Below are 20,004 nucleotides of genomic sequence, written 5' to 3' on the forward strand. Positions count from 1 at the left end.
CGGACATTCTACTGCATGCTGCCAGTATTGATATCACATTCGTACCCAAACCCCATCGCTTGGTTTATAGCTTATACCGACCTCAACTTCATACTCCGACCTACCTAACTGCACGCACTGCACTATCGATTCTCAACCTTGGGGGAGTCGCAGCTTGGAGTCCGAACCCCTGTCAATATCCCGGGCAATACAACAAGCTACTGACAGATCCAACATTGCAATATGGATTCTCAGGCTGAAGGGTCTAAAGGACGCTTATTGCGGCAGGGCCAAAACGAGGAGGAAGGGGAAGAGGTCCGGAGGGAAAGAGAAAGTGAAGATGTGGACGTTATCGAATCACAATCAAGGCCGTTGCTTGCACCTGTGGAAACACATGCAACGATCGATTCCGACGATGGAAACGGCGAGGAACTACCAAAGGATGGTCTTAAATGGTGGAAGCAGCCGAGTGTATGGTCTTCTCACCATGAATGTGATTTTGACAAGAGTATCAATGGCTAATGGTATGGGCCGAACAGATACTAATGTTATTACCGCCATTCATATTATATGCGACTGCTCTCGGAGCGTAAGTTACAGCTCTATGGGGTTCATGGTGCTCTCTCTGTATACAGTTATAGTGCACAGCAGAGCAACGCGCGTCCTGATGCGTTCCAAGGCTGACCATTATTGTGGTTACACAGGGCTTCGGTTCCCCGAGTTAATATGGTATTAACTTTGGTATGTCAAGACTACCTCAACCGGAAGGAGAGGGAGGCAACACATGGGGATTTTACACCCATAAGGCTGGTACTTGGAGCGGATAATCCGGAGTGCGAGATTCCTGAGGTATGCTCGATAGAAGTACCCATTCGAACTACAATGATTGAACGAAAACTTACATTGTTCAATAAAGATTGGTGCTAAAGCTGCCACGTTTTCATTATACACGAACATAATCACAGGAATATTAAGTTAGTCCCTCTTGACTTCATAAAAAATTCCTGGAAATAACTAATTGGTATTTAGGTGCAATAACATCCCCTCGCCTTGGTCAGTACTCTGACCGTGTCGGACGTCGGAAGCTCTTAATGCTTGGATCCTTCGGTGCTTGCTTGTGCGAGGTAACTTTGATACTTTGCCTCAAGTTTCCCGACCACGTTAGCTACTGGTGGATTCTTCTCGCCAGTGCTTTTGAGGGAGTGGTTGGAGCCTTCACACTTATTCTGGCATTGGTACATTCCTATGCTTCGGATTGTACGACATTTGCGAAGCGTTCTTCGGCATTCTCGCTCTTCCACGGATTTTTGTTCCTCGGGATAGCAATCGGGCCTGCGATTGGTGGTTTTGTGATAGACAAAACAGACGATATAGCTGTCGTTTTCTACGGCGTTATAGGCGTCCATGTTATATTCATCTCGTATATGCTATTCGTCTTGCCCGAGTCATTGTCGAAAGAGAAGATGAAGCTAGCAAATGAGAAATTTGCAGAAGAGAGCAGGAAATCGGCAGACTCGGCTGGGTGGGTAAGTAATGTTATGGGAGTGGTGAACATCTTTAAGCCACTCGATGTGCTATGGCCGGAGAAAGGGGGTAATTTAACGAAGTTAAGGGCGAATATGGTTTTGCTTGCGGCAATCGACTTTATTATGTTTGGTGTCGGGTTTGGTTCTATTACAGTCATACTTTTGTATTCGAAGGTTTGTCCAGCATTATTCTTTCGCAGAATACTTGTGGAACTTACTAACTTTCTTTCTTATGTTTCGAAAAGGTTGAGTTCCATTGGACCACAAAATTCGCTTCCTACTACACCAGCTTTGTCAATGCTTCGCGAGTGATCGGTCTATTTGTCATTCTTCCATTACTTGCTCGGTTCTTCCGCAAGAAGCCACAGCCGGGTGATCCGGTCGGTGGATGTGACAATCTCGACACCCTAATAATTCGAGGTGCTTTAACAACAGAGGTTGTTGGAACCCTCTTCTTCGTCGTCGCCCGCGACACACCATTGTTTATGGCTGGTGGCATTGTTGCTTCGTTCGGAGGCTTAGGATCCCCAACTATTCAAAGTTCCTTAACGAAGCATTCGCCGTCTGATAAAACCGGTCAACTGCTGGGAGTTATCGCCTTACTGCATTCATTAGCTAGAGTTATCGGACCGACAGCGTTTAATGGGATTTACTCGAAGACGGCGAAGACGTATCCGCAAGCGGTGTTTATAGTACTCGTGGTGTTGTTCATGGTTGCTTGGTTGGGTGCGTGGTTTATTACGCCGTATATTGCGGTGGATGGGGTGGGTGATGAAGCCATCGAGAGGTTGTTTGCGGAGGAAAGAGGGGAGTTGGATGAGAGTGAGCCTCTTGTAGGGAGGAATTAGACGACGTTCCTTGCGTGGGAGTACTGGGATTGTATGAATGACAGTACCTGTCCAAATTCCCGAGCTAGTATAATAGTTGGTTTATACATAGGGCTCTAATTACGAGAGTCGATGTGATAGCACAATAGCATTAGAGAACAAAGCATGTAGCACATGGGAGGCTCGAGAGCTCGAGTGATAGAAGACAATGAAGACAATACATTAACAGGCTGTTGATATATCGCCCTTTGCAAATAAAAGCAGGTAAACAACATTACCTAGGATTATAGGATTCTATTAAGATGGAAGATGGGGTCAGAGAATATTCTTGATTGGTCAAGTTGACGGAATTCAACATATTAAATCCCAATTGCCGACTTGCCGTGGACCTAATCGGCCGAATAGACCGTGTCGACCTTCCTTGTGTGATACAGCTCTCCAAAGAGCTATGAAACCCGTGATGTTTCCGCCAACCCACGGAACCAAGTGCCACACTTGAAACGCCGAATCGATATCGATCAGCTTGGCCGGATGGCGCATGTTAACCACCGCCTCTTCCTCAGCCTCTTTAGTGCCGGCCGCGCAAGCTCGCATATACTTGGCGATGTCTATAGACGGACATAGCCTCGAGACTCGAACATAAAATTATTTTTGATTTTTGATTTTGATTTTTCGGCTCCGAGCAGAATATTATGTAACCGACCAGCGCCGAATGCGCTGAAACTTGTTGAAACTCGGGCTCTGGGCGGGATGACCAAGCTCTGCTTATCCTTGAAACCGTCGCTGCTTGAAAACTTGCCCTGTGAAACGGGACAAACGTCAACTATACAAGCTGCCTTGGAAAACCCACAAAGTCCACTTGTTTGCAGCCAAGCTTCCATTGGATGAGGGAACCGGTCTCCTTGGCCGCCTGTATCACAGCTGCCAGGTACCACAAGGACTCGATCGAAACATTCGACAGCGGGCATTGCCCTCGCCTATTCGATCCCAGAGCCTGCAGGTTCGAGTCCACCAGCATCCAGAAAGGGGCCGGTGAGCGGGTATCAAATGATCTCAAGTGCAAGCGATCCCAGAATTATCGGAATTTCAGAAAGGGGATACCGAAATCCTGGTTCATCAAGTAGGCAGGGTAATATTTGGCGAATTATATGGCGAACAACATTAGCGTTAGTATCTCGAGATGCCCTCACGCTATATAACCACAAGGCTCCCGCCCAGTTCGATTCGTTTTCTCTCCCCACGATCAGGTCAATCGGTCCCCGCAATACAAACTTTCAAAGTTTACTTTCTTTTTTACAACCTCCGTGAGGTTTTTACTTTCATTTTTTTACATTTATTTATTTTATATTTTTTTCTTACGAAAATACAAAAAAGTAATCTTCCAATTGCTTACCGGACTGGATCCCTCCTTCTTCGTTCATCCCGGGATTGAACAAATTTTACGCTATCTCTCGTGAGAATTTACGCAGTATAATTGTCTTTTGATAAGATAACCCCAGCAGTTATATAAAAGATGCATTCCAAGTCGCTTTATCTCCTCGCCCTTACCGCAGGCGCCAGCCTCACATCCGCTTTCCCCCAGCACTTTCCCGTTCTCCGTCGTGTAGTCGATGAATTAAACGAGGAAGCCACCCGGGAAGCCCATCAGCGAGACGATACTGCCACCCGTGCCTTCTCCAGCGTCACAATTAACACCGGTGACGGAAAATGCCTGTTCGTTGACCCTCTATCCGGCGACTTCAGAGCCAACCTTTTGCCCGTTCAGATTAAGGCCTGTGATGGAAGCGATGGTCAGAAGTGGGATATTATTACTGCTGGAAAGCATAATGATCAGGCGGGAACAATGTTGGTTGTTAGTGCTTTGGTAAGTTTATTGTCGATTCAAAAGAGTTTTCTGGGTTTGTACTAATAGAATGGATTTATTTAGACTCAAGGCTGTCTTAACTACGACCCCCGCCGAAAACCAGGAGATCAAGTCAACATCTTCTCCTGCGGTGGCCGCGCAGCCGGCGAAGGCACTGTGACCAACTCCCAGCTATTCTCCTTCACCGAAGTCACCGACGGCCCACTTTCCTTACAACCCTTAAACGAAGCGGGCACCTGCTTCACATCTTCCGGTGACCGTCTAGACAAGATCGACTGCGACACCGCTGACGAACTGCAGTCCTTCACCTTCGGCGGCGCAGCCGATGGTACCGAAACAGAGGACCCAGAACCGGAACCAACTGTAACTGCAACTGTTCCGAATAACGATACCATCCCAACATTCGCCCCTTTCCCCACTGATGGCTTCAAGACTATCCCAGCACCGGCTACTACTACCGTTCCTGGTGGCGCTGGTGGTAGTGAACCAATTGTCGAGCCAACACCTACAGATGATGGGGAGACTACACCTGAACCTACTGAGACCGAAGCTCCTACTGAGACCGAAGCCCCCACCGTGACTGAGCCACCTACTGAAACTGAGACTCCTTCGCCTACTACTGGTGACGATGAAGTCGTTGAGCCTACTCCTACCGATGGCAATGGTAACGGCCGCGGCCGCGGCAACGGACGAAACCGTGGAAACAACCGCGGGAACAATCGAAAAGGAACTGGACGTCGAACCGGTCGCAATCGTGGAACTGCTAACGGCCGTTCTAGACAGTCGGCTAAGGATTGTAAGGATAAGAATGCGGCTGCTGCTGGAGTGTAAAAAGGCTTTTAAGCTGCGATATTATCAAAAGTTTGAGAGCTGACGTTTGTAAAAAGTTTTGAATGAGTGGGATGGAGACTTTTGTATTTTTATTTTTATCTTTTTATTTTTCTTTTTCCCTTTCGATTCTTGGGGGCTTGATATCTTTTTTATTGCATTATCGGTGGGGGTTTCGGAGGATTCTCTTCTTTTGTATATATGATTTAATCATTACCATGGTCGATTTAATACCATGGCTTCTTTGCATGATATGAAAGCAATTCTTCGAGTTCTTCATAGGCATCTCAGCAATCCATTATAATTTTTCGAATCTATTTATATGGCCAACGGGCGTCTGGTTACGGGACTGATTGATTTTGAATATTTCTGGTAAACACAATTTGACTATAGATAGATAGACTATTTTATAGGCCGCACACCTAGAGATTACACAGAGAAATAAATATAGATAATCGACTAGTCTCGAGGCTAGAAAATCGATGTCGTCGACATGCATGGTGATGAAGATCTTGCCCTTATTGGGAAGGGTTGACAAATTAGGCAAGGCTGACAAGATCCAACACTTCGTTTTGTGTTGGATCGCTGAGAAATCTTGAAGGCGGCGACAGTATTGGAGGACTCTTTTTAACTTGACAGCGGAATCTTTCGACATCTTCTTCTTCTCCACTCACCTCGCCGTACGTGTCTCTACCGTCACCAAAACACGGACAATCACCGAGATCACCACCTACGCTCCTCACCTATCGCCTGTTCTCGAGGCTTAAGAAAGCTTCTTACGATACCTCGGCAAGTCAAACCGTAGAATGCTACTAGTCTTATATTGTGCTTCACCAAAGGGGTTTTGCGTTGGAATGCTACCTCAAAATGGCTGAGAATCAAGATGCTGCTTCCGCTTCTGAACCCGCTGGTCCAATCCCAATGGCTCTAAGGGGGTTGTATCCTGAGATCTCTCGTGGTATCCATGTGAACCATCCGATGTCAAAAAGCGGAACTTTCGATTACAGTACCCCCTTGGCTATCGTTACTGCTGCTCTAGTAGAGACGAATAATACGGAAACACGGGTTAACACTAGTTTATGCGACCTCTTTGCAAATATAGCAAAGCATCCAACCGTACCCACATCATCATCATCATCATCATCATCATCATCATCATCATCTTACCTATCAGTTCCCAATAACCTTCCCACTACAGCCATGGCTTCAACATCGGTTCTTTTCCACAAACGAAAGGAGATATCTCCTCTAACCGGACCACTCGCCGAAACTGAAGAGCACCGCGGAGAAATTAGCAACACCGAACATATCCGCAAGAAGCTCAAGGCGATGAAACCCCAGAACATAACCAGATGCCAATCGTCGTTGTCATCGACGACAACCGTGTTCTAAAAAAGCTGACCCTAGAGGAAGAAAACTCAGAACACCGACGATTCTTCGGACCACTGATCCTCCCTCTTCATACCCAACGCGAGATCTTCTCAATCACCGGAGATATCCTTAAGGAAGCTTGTTGGACCTTTCTCCGGAAGTGGGTTCCAGGATATGTTTCTAGTCCAATATTTGCCCATTATTACGACGGTTTTGAAGTATCGTCATGGTTCGGCTTCCTCGAGGGCCAGCTTTTAAATACCCCTGGACGGTAAGCCAAACGCGGACGGAGGCGGTGGGCCTGGGGGCCTGGATACCAATACCAACGACGGGGTAATCTTCCCCACGTCCGTCCGGACAGACTGGCAAATTTTGCCTGTGGTATGGATATCGATATTGACCCATAGGACTATCCGGTTTGACAATTCAGCAGCGTCGGACGATCGACTTGCACCATTACTATCATATTACTCAAACTGTTTTTCTTTTGGAGTTTTTTACCTCCAGGAATGTATTGTGACTGCTAGTCTAGGAGGCATGCAACTATCATCCGAGCTTAGCTAGTTCGGGAGACGCCCTTTACGATGCTTATGCCTTTATTGGGGCACATCCACTGGTGAATCCATGTTGTCCCCCAAGATTTTCCATAAGCATATACTTTTTTTGTAAACAGTCAACGATTAATACATTTTGGATTCAAATTTCTTTCATCCCCCTAGTCAAGGCTTCCAAATCACGACACTCAATTCCTCTGGGTAAATACCCCGAAAATTTGCATCTAGTTACATGCACTGCCAAGTTGCGGAGAATACACTCTCGAGTTAAGCTCCTGGTTAAAATAGCCCGAGTTCCGGATCCACAGGTGCGGAAGTGCTGTCCTTAGATTTGCCCCAAAGAATATATGACTGACGATCGGGTTGGCCATTTGTCGAAGATGCTTCTAATTTAAGCATGGGAGTGCGAATGACGCGAGAATCGGCTGTAATGGTTGAGAGTTTCGAGCGGGGGCGCTCCATTTGGGCACGGCGAGGGCAGCCGGCGATATATGCTTTAATGTATCCTTTGCATTCTCCATTGTCTCTTTGATTGTAAATCCGATGATTTCACTATCCATGGTTGGGTGCTCGTACGTATGATAGAGTTCTATACTATCGCCGTCGACATTTGTCTCGTCCTACACTATCGCAACTTATGATCAAGTAGTCGCAGTTAGCGCGGCCGCGCAGCTGGATCTAGACGGATTCAAGAAAAATTAATAAATCTTCCCGACTTATAAAATTGGACTATCGCACGTGGCTTTAACCGTAGCTTCTATATATAGAGCCTCGTAAGCACAAGCCTACGTACTTATTTTGGCAGTGAAAAAGGGAATACGTACTCTGAGTCAGAGTAATTTAGTAGCTACTTATTGGACTGCTGTGTATATAATCCTGTAGGACGTACTCTGTTATATATCAGTGCCACAACAGACGAGACTTTGTTGGTTGGATCTCGATCTCGCCCAGCTGCATGCCCAGGATTTTAACTGAAGGCTGTTGCAAATGCAAGTTCCTAGCTCTCGATATCAGTTCCAACCTTAACGTTAATTTACAGAAATTGATCGGGATTTCGATTAAAACTTCTCCAATCGCAGCCTCGGTCAAGATACATAGATATCCAAGTCTTCAAGATGGAAGAAGGACATATCCACCCTCCTCCTCCTCGACATCGAATCACTCTCCAAATCACGATATCAGGTTCGCTTAGACACATACCCCGAAAACTTGGGTTTACATGCACTCCTAAATCGCGGAGAATATACCCTTAAGCTACTGGTTAAAGACCATGTTATCATCCGTAATACCGTTCACCGAATAGACACCCGATTCCAGATTCGGAAACGGCAGCGGAGCTTATACGGTTGTTTACCGACGAAGAACGGGAACATGGGGTACGGGAAGACTATTTCGATGTCACCGGCTCGCCGTTTTTGAATGAAACTGCGGGTACACCGTTTGCATACGATTCATATGATGTGAAGCCGAAGAGGAAGTTTTATTCGGAACGATGCAGGATATAGATGAAGGTGAGGTGTATTATCAACTGAAGTTTTTGATTTTTGTTCCAAGGGATATTGGGAATGGGATTGTGGAGATTATTGATATGGATGAGGATGTATACATATCTTGGTACGGGGACACTGTCGGTTAGGGAGGTTACTGAAATCTTCGAACCTCACTTTGAAGAAATAACCAGCTGCAACGGTAAAAACTCCATGGGTATCGAAGACCTTTGGGCCTTCTTGGAACTTGCAGCCTGGGTATCTCCCCTGTCGGAGCATTTGCGACCTTGACAAAAGCCTCTGCCAGGATTTAGAGGTTTTCACAGCCCCGAAACTTGGTCATATATGCCGAGTTAGCCCAGGATTTCCACTTGGATATATCTACCTCCCCGATCTCCACGAGCCACCCAAACACTGATACCCCTGCACAACAAGCCACTATTTCCGGAAAGTTATGAGATGGAGATTTCGTTTATAGGAGGTATAATAGAGGGTTGAAGTGCGGGTGTTATGGTTATGTTGATTTGGAGTTGGGGTTTTGTGGTACTCCTGAAGCTGAAGCGGTGGAGGGTAGTTCAGACGTATAGACATTTTCAGATCCCCGAGTCGATAATATAGGTAATTATTGCATATAGTCTAGAGAGTATAATCTCAGGCTTATGCTTATTCTACGTAACCCCCATGTGCCTCGATGAAGCACTCACAGACCGTGTATGCAAAATACAACAAAGAAACGTGTTGCACGTCGACGTCGAGTGAGGCCTTTCACTTTAAGAATAAGTTCATCTCCAAAATTGTAACAGATAATCGATGGAAATACCTTTAGATTGGTATGTATACCTAAAAAAAAAAAAAGCTGTATACTTCCCTTTCTTCCTTCCTTTAAGAGTCCTCAGCTTCATCATCGCGTGTTCTAGCTTTCTGCCACCCACGCCCCTTCCATAGTTATACAACTTTTCATCAAAACTATCAACGTCATAGATCTAGATGGTGACGCACACCGTCCGGCCTCTCGCCTGCTCCGAGAACTTAAAAATAAACATGAACCCATCAATCCTGGATTTCTTGTGTTAGGAAATCTGGGAAATGGGAAACTTCGAAAAGCTCCTCTCCCTCCCCACAGGTATCCAGATCCAAATCCTCTCCTACCTCGACTTGGAATCTCAAATCGCCGCCGTCACAGTACAACTACCCTCAAGATTTCCCGAACTCCACTTACGAACCGGATTCCACAACATCTCTGCCTTCCTCGACAACGGCCGAAACAATTGGTATGTTAAAACCACCTACTTCTACATCAAATCCCGAAAACGAGCATTAGACTTCAACGAAAAAAGCTACCTAACCATTCCCGACATCTCAGAAGGGAAAGGCATCTCCCCCTCCCCCTTACTGAACGACCTAATCTTCCCACCCCGAGAATTCACATTCCCCCAACCCCCAAGAACCACCATCACCCCTTCCGGAGAAATAAAAACTCATAACCCCATAGAACGGGTGAAACGCAAACCGTTAATACCGTTTTTTATATTATTCGATAGATCGGTGGAGCTACCGCTGCAGGAGTATAGATATCGTCATAGACTTAGAGATCCTGGAGCGATCGATTGGAGGGGAAAGAGTTTTTAAGTTTTCGGTTTATAGGAAGGCTACGGTGGCGGATTTGATATGTCGTGGGATTTGAATCGGACGGGGGGTTACCGAGGAAGGATGGAGTTTATGCGGAGATACAAGGGTCATGCTTCTTGGTTGGCAATATTTGGACGATGGGATTTCGAGATTAAGAAATGTGAGAAGCCGGCCGTGCGGATCCGCGGTATCCGTGGAATGCAATGTGCGGTGGATCGAATTTGAAGATCGAGGAATGAACTTCCTTTATATTATTTTTTACAATCAGAGCAATGTATGTAAATATTATACCATGTAAGTACGAATAACACTCCTATCAATCGATTTCGAGTCCTATCTCCCAAGCACATCTGACCGGTGTTGGCAATACCCTGACTAATCATCCCCATGCGTGGTAAATTCCCACCGTCACCGGATATCTCCATGTTCCGAATTCCGAGCGAAGCCCGAGCTTACCAGGACAACGAGCACCGTGGTCGAAAAAACCGCTAGATAACGTTAAAGTAATCTAGATAAAGCATAGACCGTCCCCGGGGCCTTAAAAAAAGGTGATTTGCTGGCTGGGGAAAGGCTGTGATGTGAGCTGGAACACCCCGCTCCCGGAACGGAGCGGAAAGGGCATGGTTGGTCCACCCCAACTTTTTTCCCTTAAGGTGAATTACACCCGTTTAAAATACCCTTCGGGGTTTTATTGCTGAGTAACGTAATTGACAGGGTGGCTTGTATGTTTCGGGCCTTGAGCTGAGAGGGTTTTGTGTAACAGGTGAACGACATGTCCAACTAGTTGTACTTTCGGATGAGGTTTGTGTATACCGGTGGCCATGAAGTTCGATTTCTTAATCAATTGATTCCCGGGAGTTTAGTTGATATCAAGGTCCTGGTAGGATTGATAAGGGTCAGGAGTAAACATAAATAATTCGGTAAAAAGAGGATACCATTCGTATGCTTCTAATCTTCCGAGTAGTATCTTCTAGCTATGGATCCGTAGAACCCAGCATCTCAATAATAATAAAAAGAACGAAATACCAATTGAAAAGGAATGAAAAACCCCTATCGTAACACTGTCCACACGTCCGGGTCGATGGAAGAAAAAAAGCAGCGATGTGTATCATAGGAGTGAAGACAAAGAGCCAGGAAACAATCACCGAGATATCGTTCAAAAGACAGCATGCAGCGCAGGACGGATGAAAAATAAAAAACCAAAGGCACTTGCAGCAAAACTGAGGCTGCAGAGAGTTTGTAACGAATAAAAAAGGGAGAACAATGGATGCGATACATTGTGGAAAACCATCTAGACATAATGAGCCAAAAAAGGACTATGAAATTCGTCACCAATGCTCTGCATATCAATCAAAGCAGAGCACAAACAAAACTTGATCGTTCTCATCGATATACTTTCGTAAAACGAAAACCCATGGAGGAGGAATAGAAAGAAAAAAAAAGACTTTTCAGTTTTCGCACCAAGTTTGGTTATGGAGTATATAATTTAACGATCATCACCGCCGCAGCCAATCTTGCTTTCTGCGAGCTTCTGGGCTGCCATAAACTGACTTTGTCCAGCCATTCCAGCGTTGAAAACATCTCTCAACGGTGTTCCATTGACCAGTTCCCTTCTCCTCCTAGCTGCAGCGCTACCATTGACTGCGCTTCCACTGGCCTCTGCATAGACATCATGTGGTAACTTCAAATCTCCGTTCAAGATATCAACGTCGACGCTGACCTCATCAATCTCCTCCTCGACTTCGTCGTCACTTCTGTTATCTTCTGCACCCATACCGGTGACGACTTTCACTGCCACTCTCATGATCAAATAGAACCACATGCATGTAAGTGCCTGTAGACCCCAGAGCAGTGTCACAAAGCCCATCAAGATAGCCTTTGTGAAACAGATAGTTGGTTGCGGGTTGGTAAACATGCTCCATGCGGTTAGAGAGGAATCGTCGATTGGGACGGGGCTGGAGGCGCCGGGTTCGAAGCAACCAGCAGGGATGAGCTCGAGCGGGTCTTTTTGGGCGGAAAGGATGACGCTGACGAAAAGATAGTGACGAGTGTATACCCAAGATAGAAGGAAGAGGCCGAACGCGGCGTCGCAAGCTGTACTGAATTTCAGGTACTTGAGAATTTTGGCGGCCTGAGAGGAATTAGATTAGGTCTTTCGTCGCAAGATAGGGGGAGAGGCAAAACTTACTGGCAACAAAATATCGCCAAAGTCAAAGAGGCAGAGAATAACGTGTCCGACACGGGTCATATAATAGATATAGCTGCAGTAAACCAAAGTGCAGGTGATAATGTGATGCGCAAACATTTGATAGTGGTCTTTTCGTCGTTCTTCAACGTGCAGGACGTAGATTTGATGGATCCAGGAGGCGGATTGGACGAGGTAGTACCATTTGAGCGAGCCTGTCATTTCTCTGAGAGGCCAGCCGACCCATAATTCGGTCCAGTTGAAGAAATATTTGGTGTCGGCCAGTAGTTTCTGGGTTCAAAGTTGTTAGCGACGCAATTTTAATTTATATTTTGACGATTATTCAGACATACAATCCCGATGCTGAACGAAATGGTATAATAGAGCATGCTCCATAATTGTTCCGAAAACCTCATGCACCCCTTCTTAGATATCCCCTGCGACCTGGCCCACGGTTTGGCGACATAGTCGACCAAACAGGCGCGTAGCATGGTAAGCATGACGACCCAGAAGAAGACCAAATATGCGTCATCGAGGCCCTTGCCGTACAGGCCAGTTTGGGGATTGTAGTAGCTCGGAGTCCAGAACTTGGAGGTCCATCTGTGAATGTTAGAATCAACAGGAGATGAGAAATGGAGCGTTAGAAGGATGGCGATAGGGATAGCACTGAGGCCTAGAGTGGTTTCGCAGAGATATCAAGTCAGCATGTGATACCTGGTAAAAGCCCGACAAACGGCAATATTTTGGTGAAGAACGGTGAAAAAACATACTGATCTGATGCTCCACCATGTACTGAGCGATGGAAGCCATAGTCAAGGGTTGCGAGACCGGTTCTGGCTGTGGAGTCTTCCGTCTGAGACCCCTAGGGCGTCTTGGAGCACCGTTTGGAGGTTGAAGGGAAGCTCTGCTGGTGGAGCCATTGGGCGGCGATTTCCGAGCCATTGGCACGGTTCCGCCCCCGACGGCAGCCGTCGAAGATGCTGAACTCATTCTCTGACTGTCAGTGCTTCGTCTTATCGTCGTCTTCTGCGCTGGTAGACTTTTTTCTCCGGGGTTTCCAAGCTGAATTTTTGTTGAGGCGGAGAGGTTCAGGATCCTTCGCTCACACTATTTTTGTGAGGAGAGGGTATTTATTGGCGAGCGAGCGAGCGAGCAGGACAAAAATGGCAGTCTCCAAAACCAACGTTTTCTTTTGTTTTTCCCCTCGACTTCGGCTTTGATCTCGACTTCGATTTTCTTGACGACGATAACTTCTTCTTCTTCTTCTTCTTCTTCTTCTTCTTGTCCTTATAGTAACTTTCAAGGTTTCGAGCAGAGAAACAAAAGGGAGAGCTGCTACTGCTGGACGGCGTATTTAAAGAATGAAGACCACCTGGAAGATATCAAAATAATCAGGGTCAAATCTCTTTTCTTTGCAATTGGAAGCGATAGCGAGATGCTGGGCCGGGGAAAGGGGAGGGCCTCCTCACCAGAACAGGCAGAGTGCTCTTGCTATTATAATTAATTGTGATAGCAAGGTGTTAATATCAATCAATACCGGTGCCCTCTTACTTAGTCAGTGCAGTGCCGGGCAGCCACAATTGTTATTATTTCTCGGTCAATCAACATCAACCTCTCGATATAATATAATGCAAGCAAGAGAGGAAGGAATCTCGAAGGGATGAGATCAGATCAGAGCTAGCTTCTTCCACAACCTCGTAAAGCTGGCTTTGGTTTGCTCCGCCAGTACGAAGCAACAGGGTGGTCAAGTTGGCCGTACAGCAAAACCCCGGTCCGGATTCCTTCGCGCCACGGTGCTAGCAAGCCGGTCTAGTTCCTACCTCAACGACAAGGTTGATCCGATAGTGAGAAAGCGACGCAGTATGGACAAGCGACTGAGGGAAGTCACAGGATGGACAAGAAGTCACATTCAATTCAATTGGCAATGACAATTGCTCCTTTCTTCGATTCGATTTGATGACAAGATGACAAGATGACAAGATGACAAAAGCTCGGAATGCGATTTGCAGAACTCGTTGGGCTGGGAATGCGGGGAATCGCACCACCACTACTACCACAAGCTTAGCACAAGCTCGCTCGTGCTATCGATCGGTCCGGCTCGCAAGAAAAAGAGGAGAAAAGGCAGGCAAGTGGACAAAGGGAAAGATCAGTGTTAGTAGGGAATCCGGAAGGTGGATTTATCTGATTTACATTCTGCATCTCGGCGGCAAGACCGTGACAGCCGGCCAGTGGAGCATCTCCAAGACCGACTGCGAAACGCCAAAATGTATGTTGCAGTCCTGTCGAATATGCAGGCTTCTATCACATACAGATGCGCCCGTCGACGGTTTAAAGTCGGAATTGCAGTGTGTGCATGCGCTGGTGCTTTTTTTTTTTTTTTTTTTTTGGCAATTCCGCTTCGGGCGCACGGGGCCACGGTTCCAGAAAGTGGACAGGCCTGACCTCGGAGAGAGCCCTGAGATGCCTGGAAAAGTGGATCTTGGAGCTGTTTCACGTTGGCACTCTGATTGGCGAGCGATAAAGCCAGCTCGTTGGCAACAAGTCAAGCTCCTCTTAGCCTTTTCGGAAATACAATTTGCGATTTATCTGGTTGGCTGGGAGCTCTATCGATATCGGTTGTTTGTGTCTGGTTACCAGTTCACAAAACAGGTCCAGGGTCTTAACTTAAGCCGTAATCGAATGGATCCAGCCTGTATTCAATCGGTTGCGCAGCATGCAGGGTAAAACGCATTAGACACCATCATAGGAAACAATGGCATCGACGATGGAAGGCCTAGAAGTTCTAGAATGAAAAGAAGTAGTATACATGCAAGAGCAGAGCCTCTCGAACGCCGGAAAGCAGCTTCGCGAACGCCGTTGAAGAGGGGGAAAAAACCACATGACTTTTGGACGGCAATGTGTAAAGAAAACGGGGCTCGGAAAAGTGCAGAGAGAAATGATGAAGAAAGGAAGAACCGGTGAAGTAGTAAGAATGTATCCGACCATAGCAAATATCCACCAGCGCTCCATTTACATCCCCTATGAGCTCTCTAGAGGGACAAAAACGCCACTACTCCTGACGCGAAAAGAAATAGGAAACATGCCCTTCGATCGCGGCCACCTAAGAATACCACCCGCTGGCATTGATAGCCTCAACTTCCTTCGGTCTCGTTGGAATCATGCTCGTCCGGATATCGAATACCTCAATAAGCTCTCTCCAAATGTGCTTTTCCATCGGCATCACAAGCTGCTTTTTAACAATCCCTTCCTCTTTGATTTCTTTGGAAGTTGCCGGGTCTGAAGCAGCCAGATATAACATGTCATCTTCACTCTCTAAGATGGCCACTTTCCCCTCCTTTACCAAGAAAGCCAAATAGAACATATTTTCGATAGTCTGACCGTAACTCTCCGGGTTAATGACGAACTCGAAGTAGCCAACAATCTTTTCATCAACCGTGTCCAAGTAATCGCGAAGACAAGTATGAATATCAACGACATTTTTTGTCGTACTGTTCTCGTTCTGAGCGATTTGTTTTTCGTCTAGGTCGATGGGACGGATGAACTCCTCAGGGCGGCGACGGACTGCCTTTTTCCGTTCTTTGACCAACCTCTGGCGTTTCTGGACTCCCAGAGGTCCGTACATGAAGTCCGAGGTCTTTGCTGTTCTCATAGATGGCGTGGCGACCTCACGACCGAGATAGGCCCAATCGTGTCCATCGCCTGCATCGCCTGGTTTCGACTTTGCCATGAATTGGATGCATTTCGCGATAAACTCATCAACGTCAAGACCGGTGTTTGTGCTACTGTTTCCCACTCTTTTGGCCTTTTCGGCAGCAATTCTTCCGATTTCAACTTGGACCTTGCCATCGACCATTGCATCAGATGTCTGTTTGACATTACTGAAGAGCTCATTGGTTTTTTCGATGTACTCGAGGAGGCCCACATTGCCTGGTTGCACGAGTGTATTCTTGTTATCTAGTAGTAAACAGCAGAGGTTAGTAAATCGAGCTTCCTCAGTAAACGTATTGGCTACATACCAGCCAAGTCCTGCTGGAGCGTATTATATGCCCCTTTAACCTTACGTCGTTCGGCCATAGACTGATTGGGATCATAGAATTGAGAGCCAGGTCTCTGAGAACTCGGAAATTGCGAGGCGGTCGGAATTTGGGACGGAGCAGGTGTTCGTCTAGACGGCCCGGAAGGTGCTGGAGTCTCGGAGACCCTGGATTGTTGTGTGGGCTCAGGTGCTTCCTCCTCTTCCTCCTCCTCTTCTTCCTCGTCGTTTTCTTCTTCTCCCTCTGCTTCTTCTTCTTCTCCATCTTCAGCAGCCGGTGATTCTGGAACAACGGAAGGTGGTCTGGATAATGTTATAGACGAAGCATCCGATGTCGCTCGTAGCGACGGTCTCGACGCTGACCTTTTACTAACATCAGTAACGTTTGATCTTTCAGTCAACGGCTTTGACGAAGCCGACGGTTTCGACCTCCTCGGAGACATTGATTCGCGTGCAATTGTGTATGGAGCCGAACGGGCAGGTTTAGCAATCAATCCCTTCTCTTTCTTGACAAGAGGTGAAGTATTGCTGCCACGTTGTCGCGGAGGTTCTGGAGCGTTTTCCTTATCAGAGAAAGGACCGGAGCTAGGAGGTGAAAATTGACCGCTTGGAGGGTACGATTGCTGTGATTTGTGAGGAGAAGATGATGATGATGATGATGATGCTGCTCTGATGGAGTCTCGATGAGGGTCTGTGTAGAGGGAATCCTCTTGGCCATCTTCAAAGAGTGGATATGAGGCCGCCTCGAAGGGCCGAGAAACAACCTTTCCCGTCATTGTAATGACTGCACCTGCTCTCCTCAGCTCGCAGGGTCAGCAGCTAAGCTTCCAACGAATTTCTTGACTTTCGTGCTTTTTTTCTGCTTTTGTTTCTTTGTACTTGTCGATGAATAGGTACCGAATTGGCTTTAAATGGGTATTTCTTTGTTTTCCAGATAGCGCTGGGTAGGCGTCGGTGGCGATGTTGGGTGGTGAAGGATGGCCAAAAATAAACACCGGCGGCACAGCAGATCCTGCACCGAATTACTCACTCTGGCTGCTTGAAACAGCACCCAGCTTCTCGAAGGCCCGGATGACCAAGGGCAAAAAATAACGACAGGGGATGATTCTCGAGGGAGGATATAGGTCTCTCATGCAATGACTTATGCCGAACGATATGGACGATGGTAGACGGTGCCAAATCCCAGTTCGACAGGAATATTCAGGGGAGCGAGCGATGATGATGACAATGTCCCTCTCGGTTCCCCTCCAAATTGCAATTTGTTTTCCATCACATCGCCCGACATCATAGCAACTTTTAGCGTGTTCGTTTGTGTACGCGTTCCCTGTTCTCTCCTGTTATTGGCTGCTATGGAGGCAACACTAACACCGATTAGATTAGATTACTTGATTCCAGGCCTCGCAGGCCTTAGCTTCTATGCATTCCGGCTGACAGCTTCGAGATTCGGGGTGAAACTACGGAGCAATAGCTCTTTACGTTGCCTTCAAACTCGTATCAGACTGTACCAGTACCGGAACTGGTAGTAGGGCAACCTGAGAACAGGCACTACGAAATGGCGTCCGAGTCCAGGCAAGCAGGCTCAAAAGTCCTCTTTGACGAATCCCTTGCAGAATGCGAAATATTTTGCCGGTTTTATATCTATATATCCAAATCATTCGGCCTTTCTATCTTCCGCAACGATGTACCAGCTGTTCGGGCAGCTGAACTAACTAAACAATATGTCCAGTGAGCAAACTCACCCACGTGAAATCAGTTCGAATTCCCGAAGTTCCAGCATCCGAATTGGAGGAAACCCATAAGTATATCCTGAAATGGTCGGAGAAGTTCCTAGACCTCCAACTACAGGATCGATTCGACCACCAATTTAAAACTACCAGTTTCGTTCCACCTACGAATTCTGAAATCACGTGAGTTGCAAAGGCCCTTTATCAACTCTTTCTCTGTCTTATTTTTTGCCAGTTTAATATCGTCGATCCTGAGCACGAACGATGGAATCTCTGACGAGGGCCGAGCTCGAAAATGTATACGATTGTCGAGACTCTTAATTACTTGGATCTTACTATCACCCACCAATCACTTCTAGGCTTCATAGGTAGTGTAACCAGGCCGGTCATATCAACGATCAAAATAGGGTCTTACCGGATGGTATTTTAACCTTCCAATCCATGATTCGATTCACCAATAGCCGATTGTTAACACCGTGTCTATTTATATCCAGACCCCCCATCAAGCCTGATTTCACATGTTTATAATGCGGAATGGTACATGGTAGCAGCTCTTGGGCCTCAAGGACTGTGGAAATTTTTGTTCGAATCCTCGTTAGAAGAACAGAGGGCGAATTTTGCCAACAACGTCGTGAATGGATATGTGAACCCTCGTTCTTTCATTAGAGGAACTCGAAGGCCGAATCAATTCGAAGGTACATACCCGCCGTTTATTCAGATATGTAGAGACGAGCTCGTGGTTGGGAAGGGCGATCGCGATTGGTGGAACGACTGCAGCACCCGGACTCCTCTTATTGATAAAACGGCGGTGATCTGGGATGATTGGAGACTGAAAGAGTGGGGGTATCTCTTTCCTACGATCAAACTGCCATTATATCTGCCCGGTCAGACTCCGTTCCATCGCTTTGATTGTGAACTATCGACCTCGATAGTTCCTTATCGAGAGGCTAGAAGCTCATGTATACACTATCCTACCTGGCTCGCTGACGTTTAAATTAAAAGTGCCCCAAAAACCACTTGCATATACGGAATCATTGTTTTCTGAAATAACGAATTTCGAATGGGTCGCTCGAAGGCTTGATAATCCGACCTCACGCGAGCCTCTCCAAGTCGGTTATGTCTTGGAGAAAAGTACTCCAACCCTTTCCACATTAACCCACCCGATTAAAAAACTTCTTCCAGTCGAAATAGAGTTTCTCATTCTTGAACTCGCCGATTATTTCCAATACTCAACTTTGCGAGCAGTTTGCAAACTCTGGAAGAGAGAGACATGGAGGATACTAAAAAGCAGATATACGGTGCCATATAGACGACCGTTCGGTGGTCCCTGGAGTCTTTGTCCCACCGTCTCCATCGGAATGCCCGTTCCTTATCCACTCTGCCTTGCTTGATTTCACCGGTTACGTTCGCGGAAGGCTTGATCATTCCCGTTACCCCCCAGCTCTCGATTCTGGAAGAATTTACTCGAAGCCAGATCCGGATGACCCCCTGGTGCTGTCGAATACGGAACATCTTCGCATAGCAGCCCATTACCCCATCTTCGTTCCTAACACAGAGAACCCACAACCCCTCGTTTATTCAGTGTGTGCGGTATTTAGCATACGTGGGCATAGTCTCGAGGCCAGACGCAGCCATATTTACAACAGCCGGTATTCAAGCCGTCTAGCCAGCGACGGCAGGACTCTCAAACTTTCTAAAATTAAGACAGTCGGTGTGTTCCTGGAGGCATACTTTGAGAAGTTTCAGAACCTACCGAAGTTGAGGTCGCTGCCGGATGATGACAAGCCACTCAAGCGGTTCCGAGTTCGGGTTGCTAAGATTATCCCGTCGATGTATGAGGACGTAAATGCACGCGAATACATTGAAATTGATTTTCAGGACACAAAAACCGATGAAAACGATGAGGCTCCGAGTCCATAACCGTCATATGTCTATTCGATTTGCCAGTTTACGAGAGATGAACAAGCTTACTCTAATATCACTTCGACATGCCAACT

General features: G+C 46.7%; 6 protein-coding genes across 6 annotated transcripts; 4 read left to right on the forward strand and 2 right to left on the reverse strand.

Moving 5' to 3' along the window:
* Positions 1–222: 222 nt before the first annotated feature.
* Positions 223–2,353, forward strand: DFL_006337 (uncharacterized protein; the record flags this gene model as incomplete). The annotated part of the gene is made up of 6 exons (XM_067635741.1): positions 223–450; positions 519–568; positions 684–828; positions 896–953; positions 1,009–1,679; positions 1,751–2,353. The coding sequence occupies 6 exons, from the start codon at positions 223–225 to the stop codon at positions 2,351–2,353; spliced, it is 1,755 nt and encodes a 584-aa protein (XP_067490140.1).
* A 1,492-nt stretch (positions 2,354–3,845) lies between these two features.
* Positions 3,846–5,027, forward strand: DFL_006338 (uncharacterized protein; the record flags this gene model as incomplete). The annotated part of the gene is made up of 2 exons (XM_067635742.1): positions 3,846–4,196; positions 4,260–5,027. The coding sequence occupies 2 exons, from the start codon at positions 3,846–3,848 to the stop codon at positions 5,025–5,027; spliced, it is 1,119 nt and encodes a 372-aa protein (XP_067490141.1).
* Positions 5,028–5,891: 864 nt separating this feature from the next.
* DFL_006339 (uncharacterized protein) lies at positions 5,892–6,416 on the forward strand (the record flags this gene model as incomplete). Its single annotated transcript, XM_067635743.1, has 1 exon — positions 5,892–6,416. The coding sequence occupies one exon, from the start codon at positions 5,892–5,894 to the stop codon at positions 6,414–6,416; it is 525 nt and encodes a 174-aa protein (XP_067490142.1).
* Positions 6,417–11,551: 5,135 nt separating this feature from the next.
* Positions 11,552–13,240, reverse strand: DFL_006340 (uncharacterized protein; the record flags this gene model as incomplete). The annotated part of the gene is made up of 4 exons (XM_067635745.1): positions 11,552–12,196; positions 12,254–12,541; positions 12,604–12,923; positions 13,021–13,240. The coding sequence occupies 4 exons, from the start codon at positions 13,238–13,240 to the stop codon at positions 11,552–11,554; spliced, it is 1,473 nt and encodes a 490-aa protein (XP_067490143.1).
* A 2,110-nt stretch (positions 13,241–15,350) lies between these two features.
* On the reverse strand, positions 15,351–17,059 carry DFL_006341 (uncharacterized protein; the record flags this gene model as incomplete). Its single annotated transcript, XM_067635746.1, has 2 exons — positions 15,351–16,204; positions 16,267–17,059. The coding sequence occupies 2 exons, from the start codon at positions 17,057–17,059 to the stop codon at positions 15,351–15,353; spliced, it is 1,647 nt and encodes a 548-aa protein (XP_067490144.1).
* A 573-nt stretch (positions 17,060–17,632) lies between these two features.
* DFL_006342 (uncharacterized protein) lies at positions 17,633–19,927 on the forward strand (the record flags this gene model as incomplete). Its single annotated transcript, XM_067635747.1, has 5 exons — positions 17,633–17,759; positions 18,010–18,190; positions 18,415–18,428; positions 18,502–18,891; positions 19,317–19,927. The coding sequence occupies 5 exons, from the start codon at positions 17,633–17,635 to the stop codon at positions 19,925–19,927; spliced, it is 1,323 nt and encodes a 440-aa protein (XP_067490145.1).
* Between the last annotated feature and the right edge of the window lie 77 nt (positions 19,928–20,004).

The sequence above is a fragment of the Arthrobotrys flagrans genome (assembly GCF_004000055.1).
Source record: "Arthrobotrys flagrans strain CBS H-5679 chromosome Unknown unitig_9, whole genome shotgun sequence".
NCBI classification, from domain to species: domain Eukaryota; kingdom Fungi; phylum Ascomycota; class Orbiliomycetes; order Orbiliales; family Orbiliaceae; genus Arthrobotrys; species Arthrobotrys flagrans.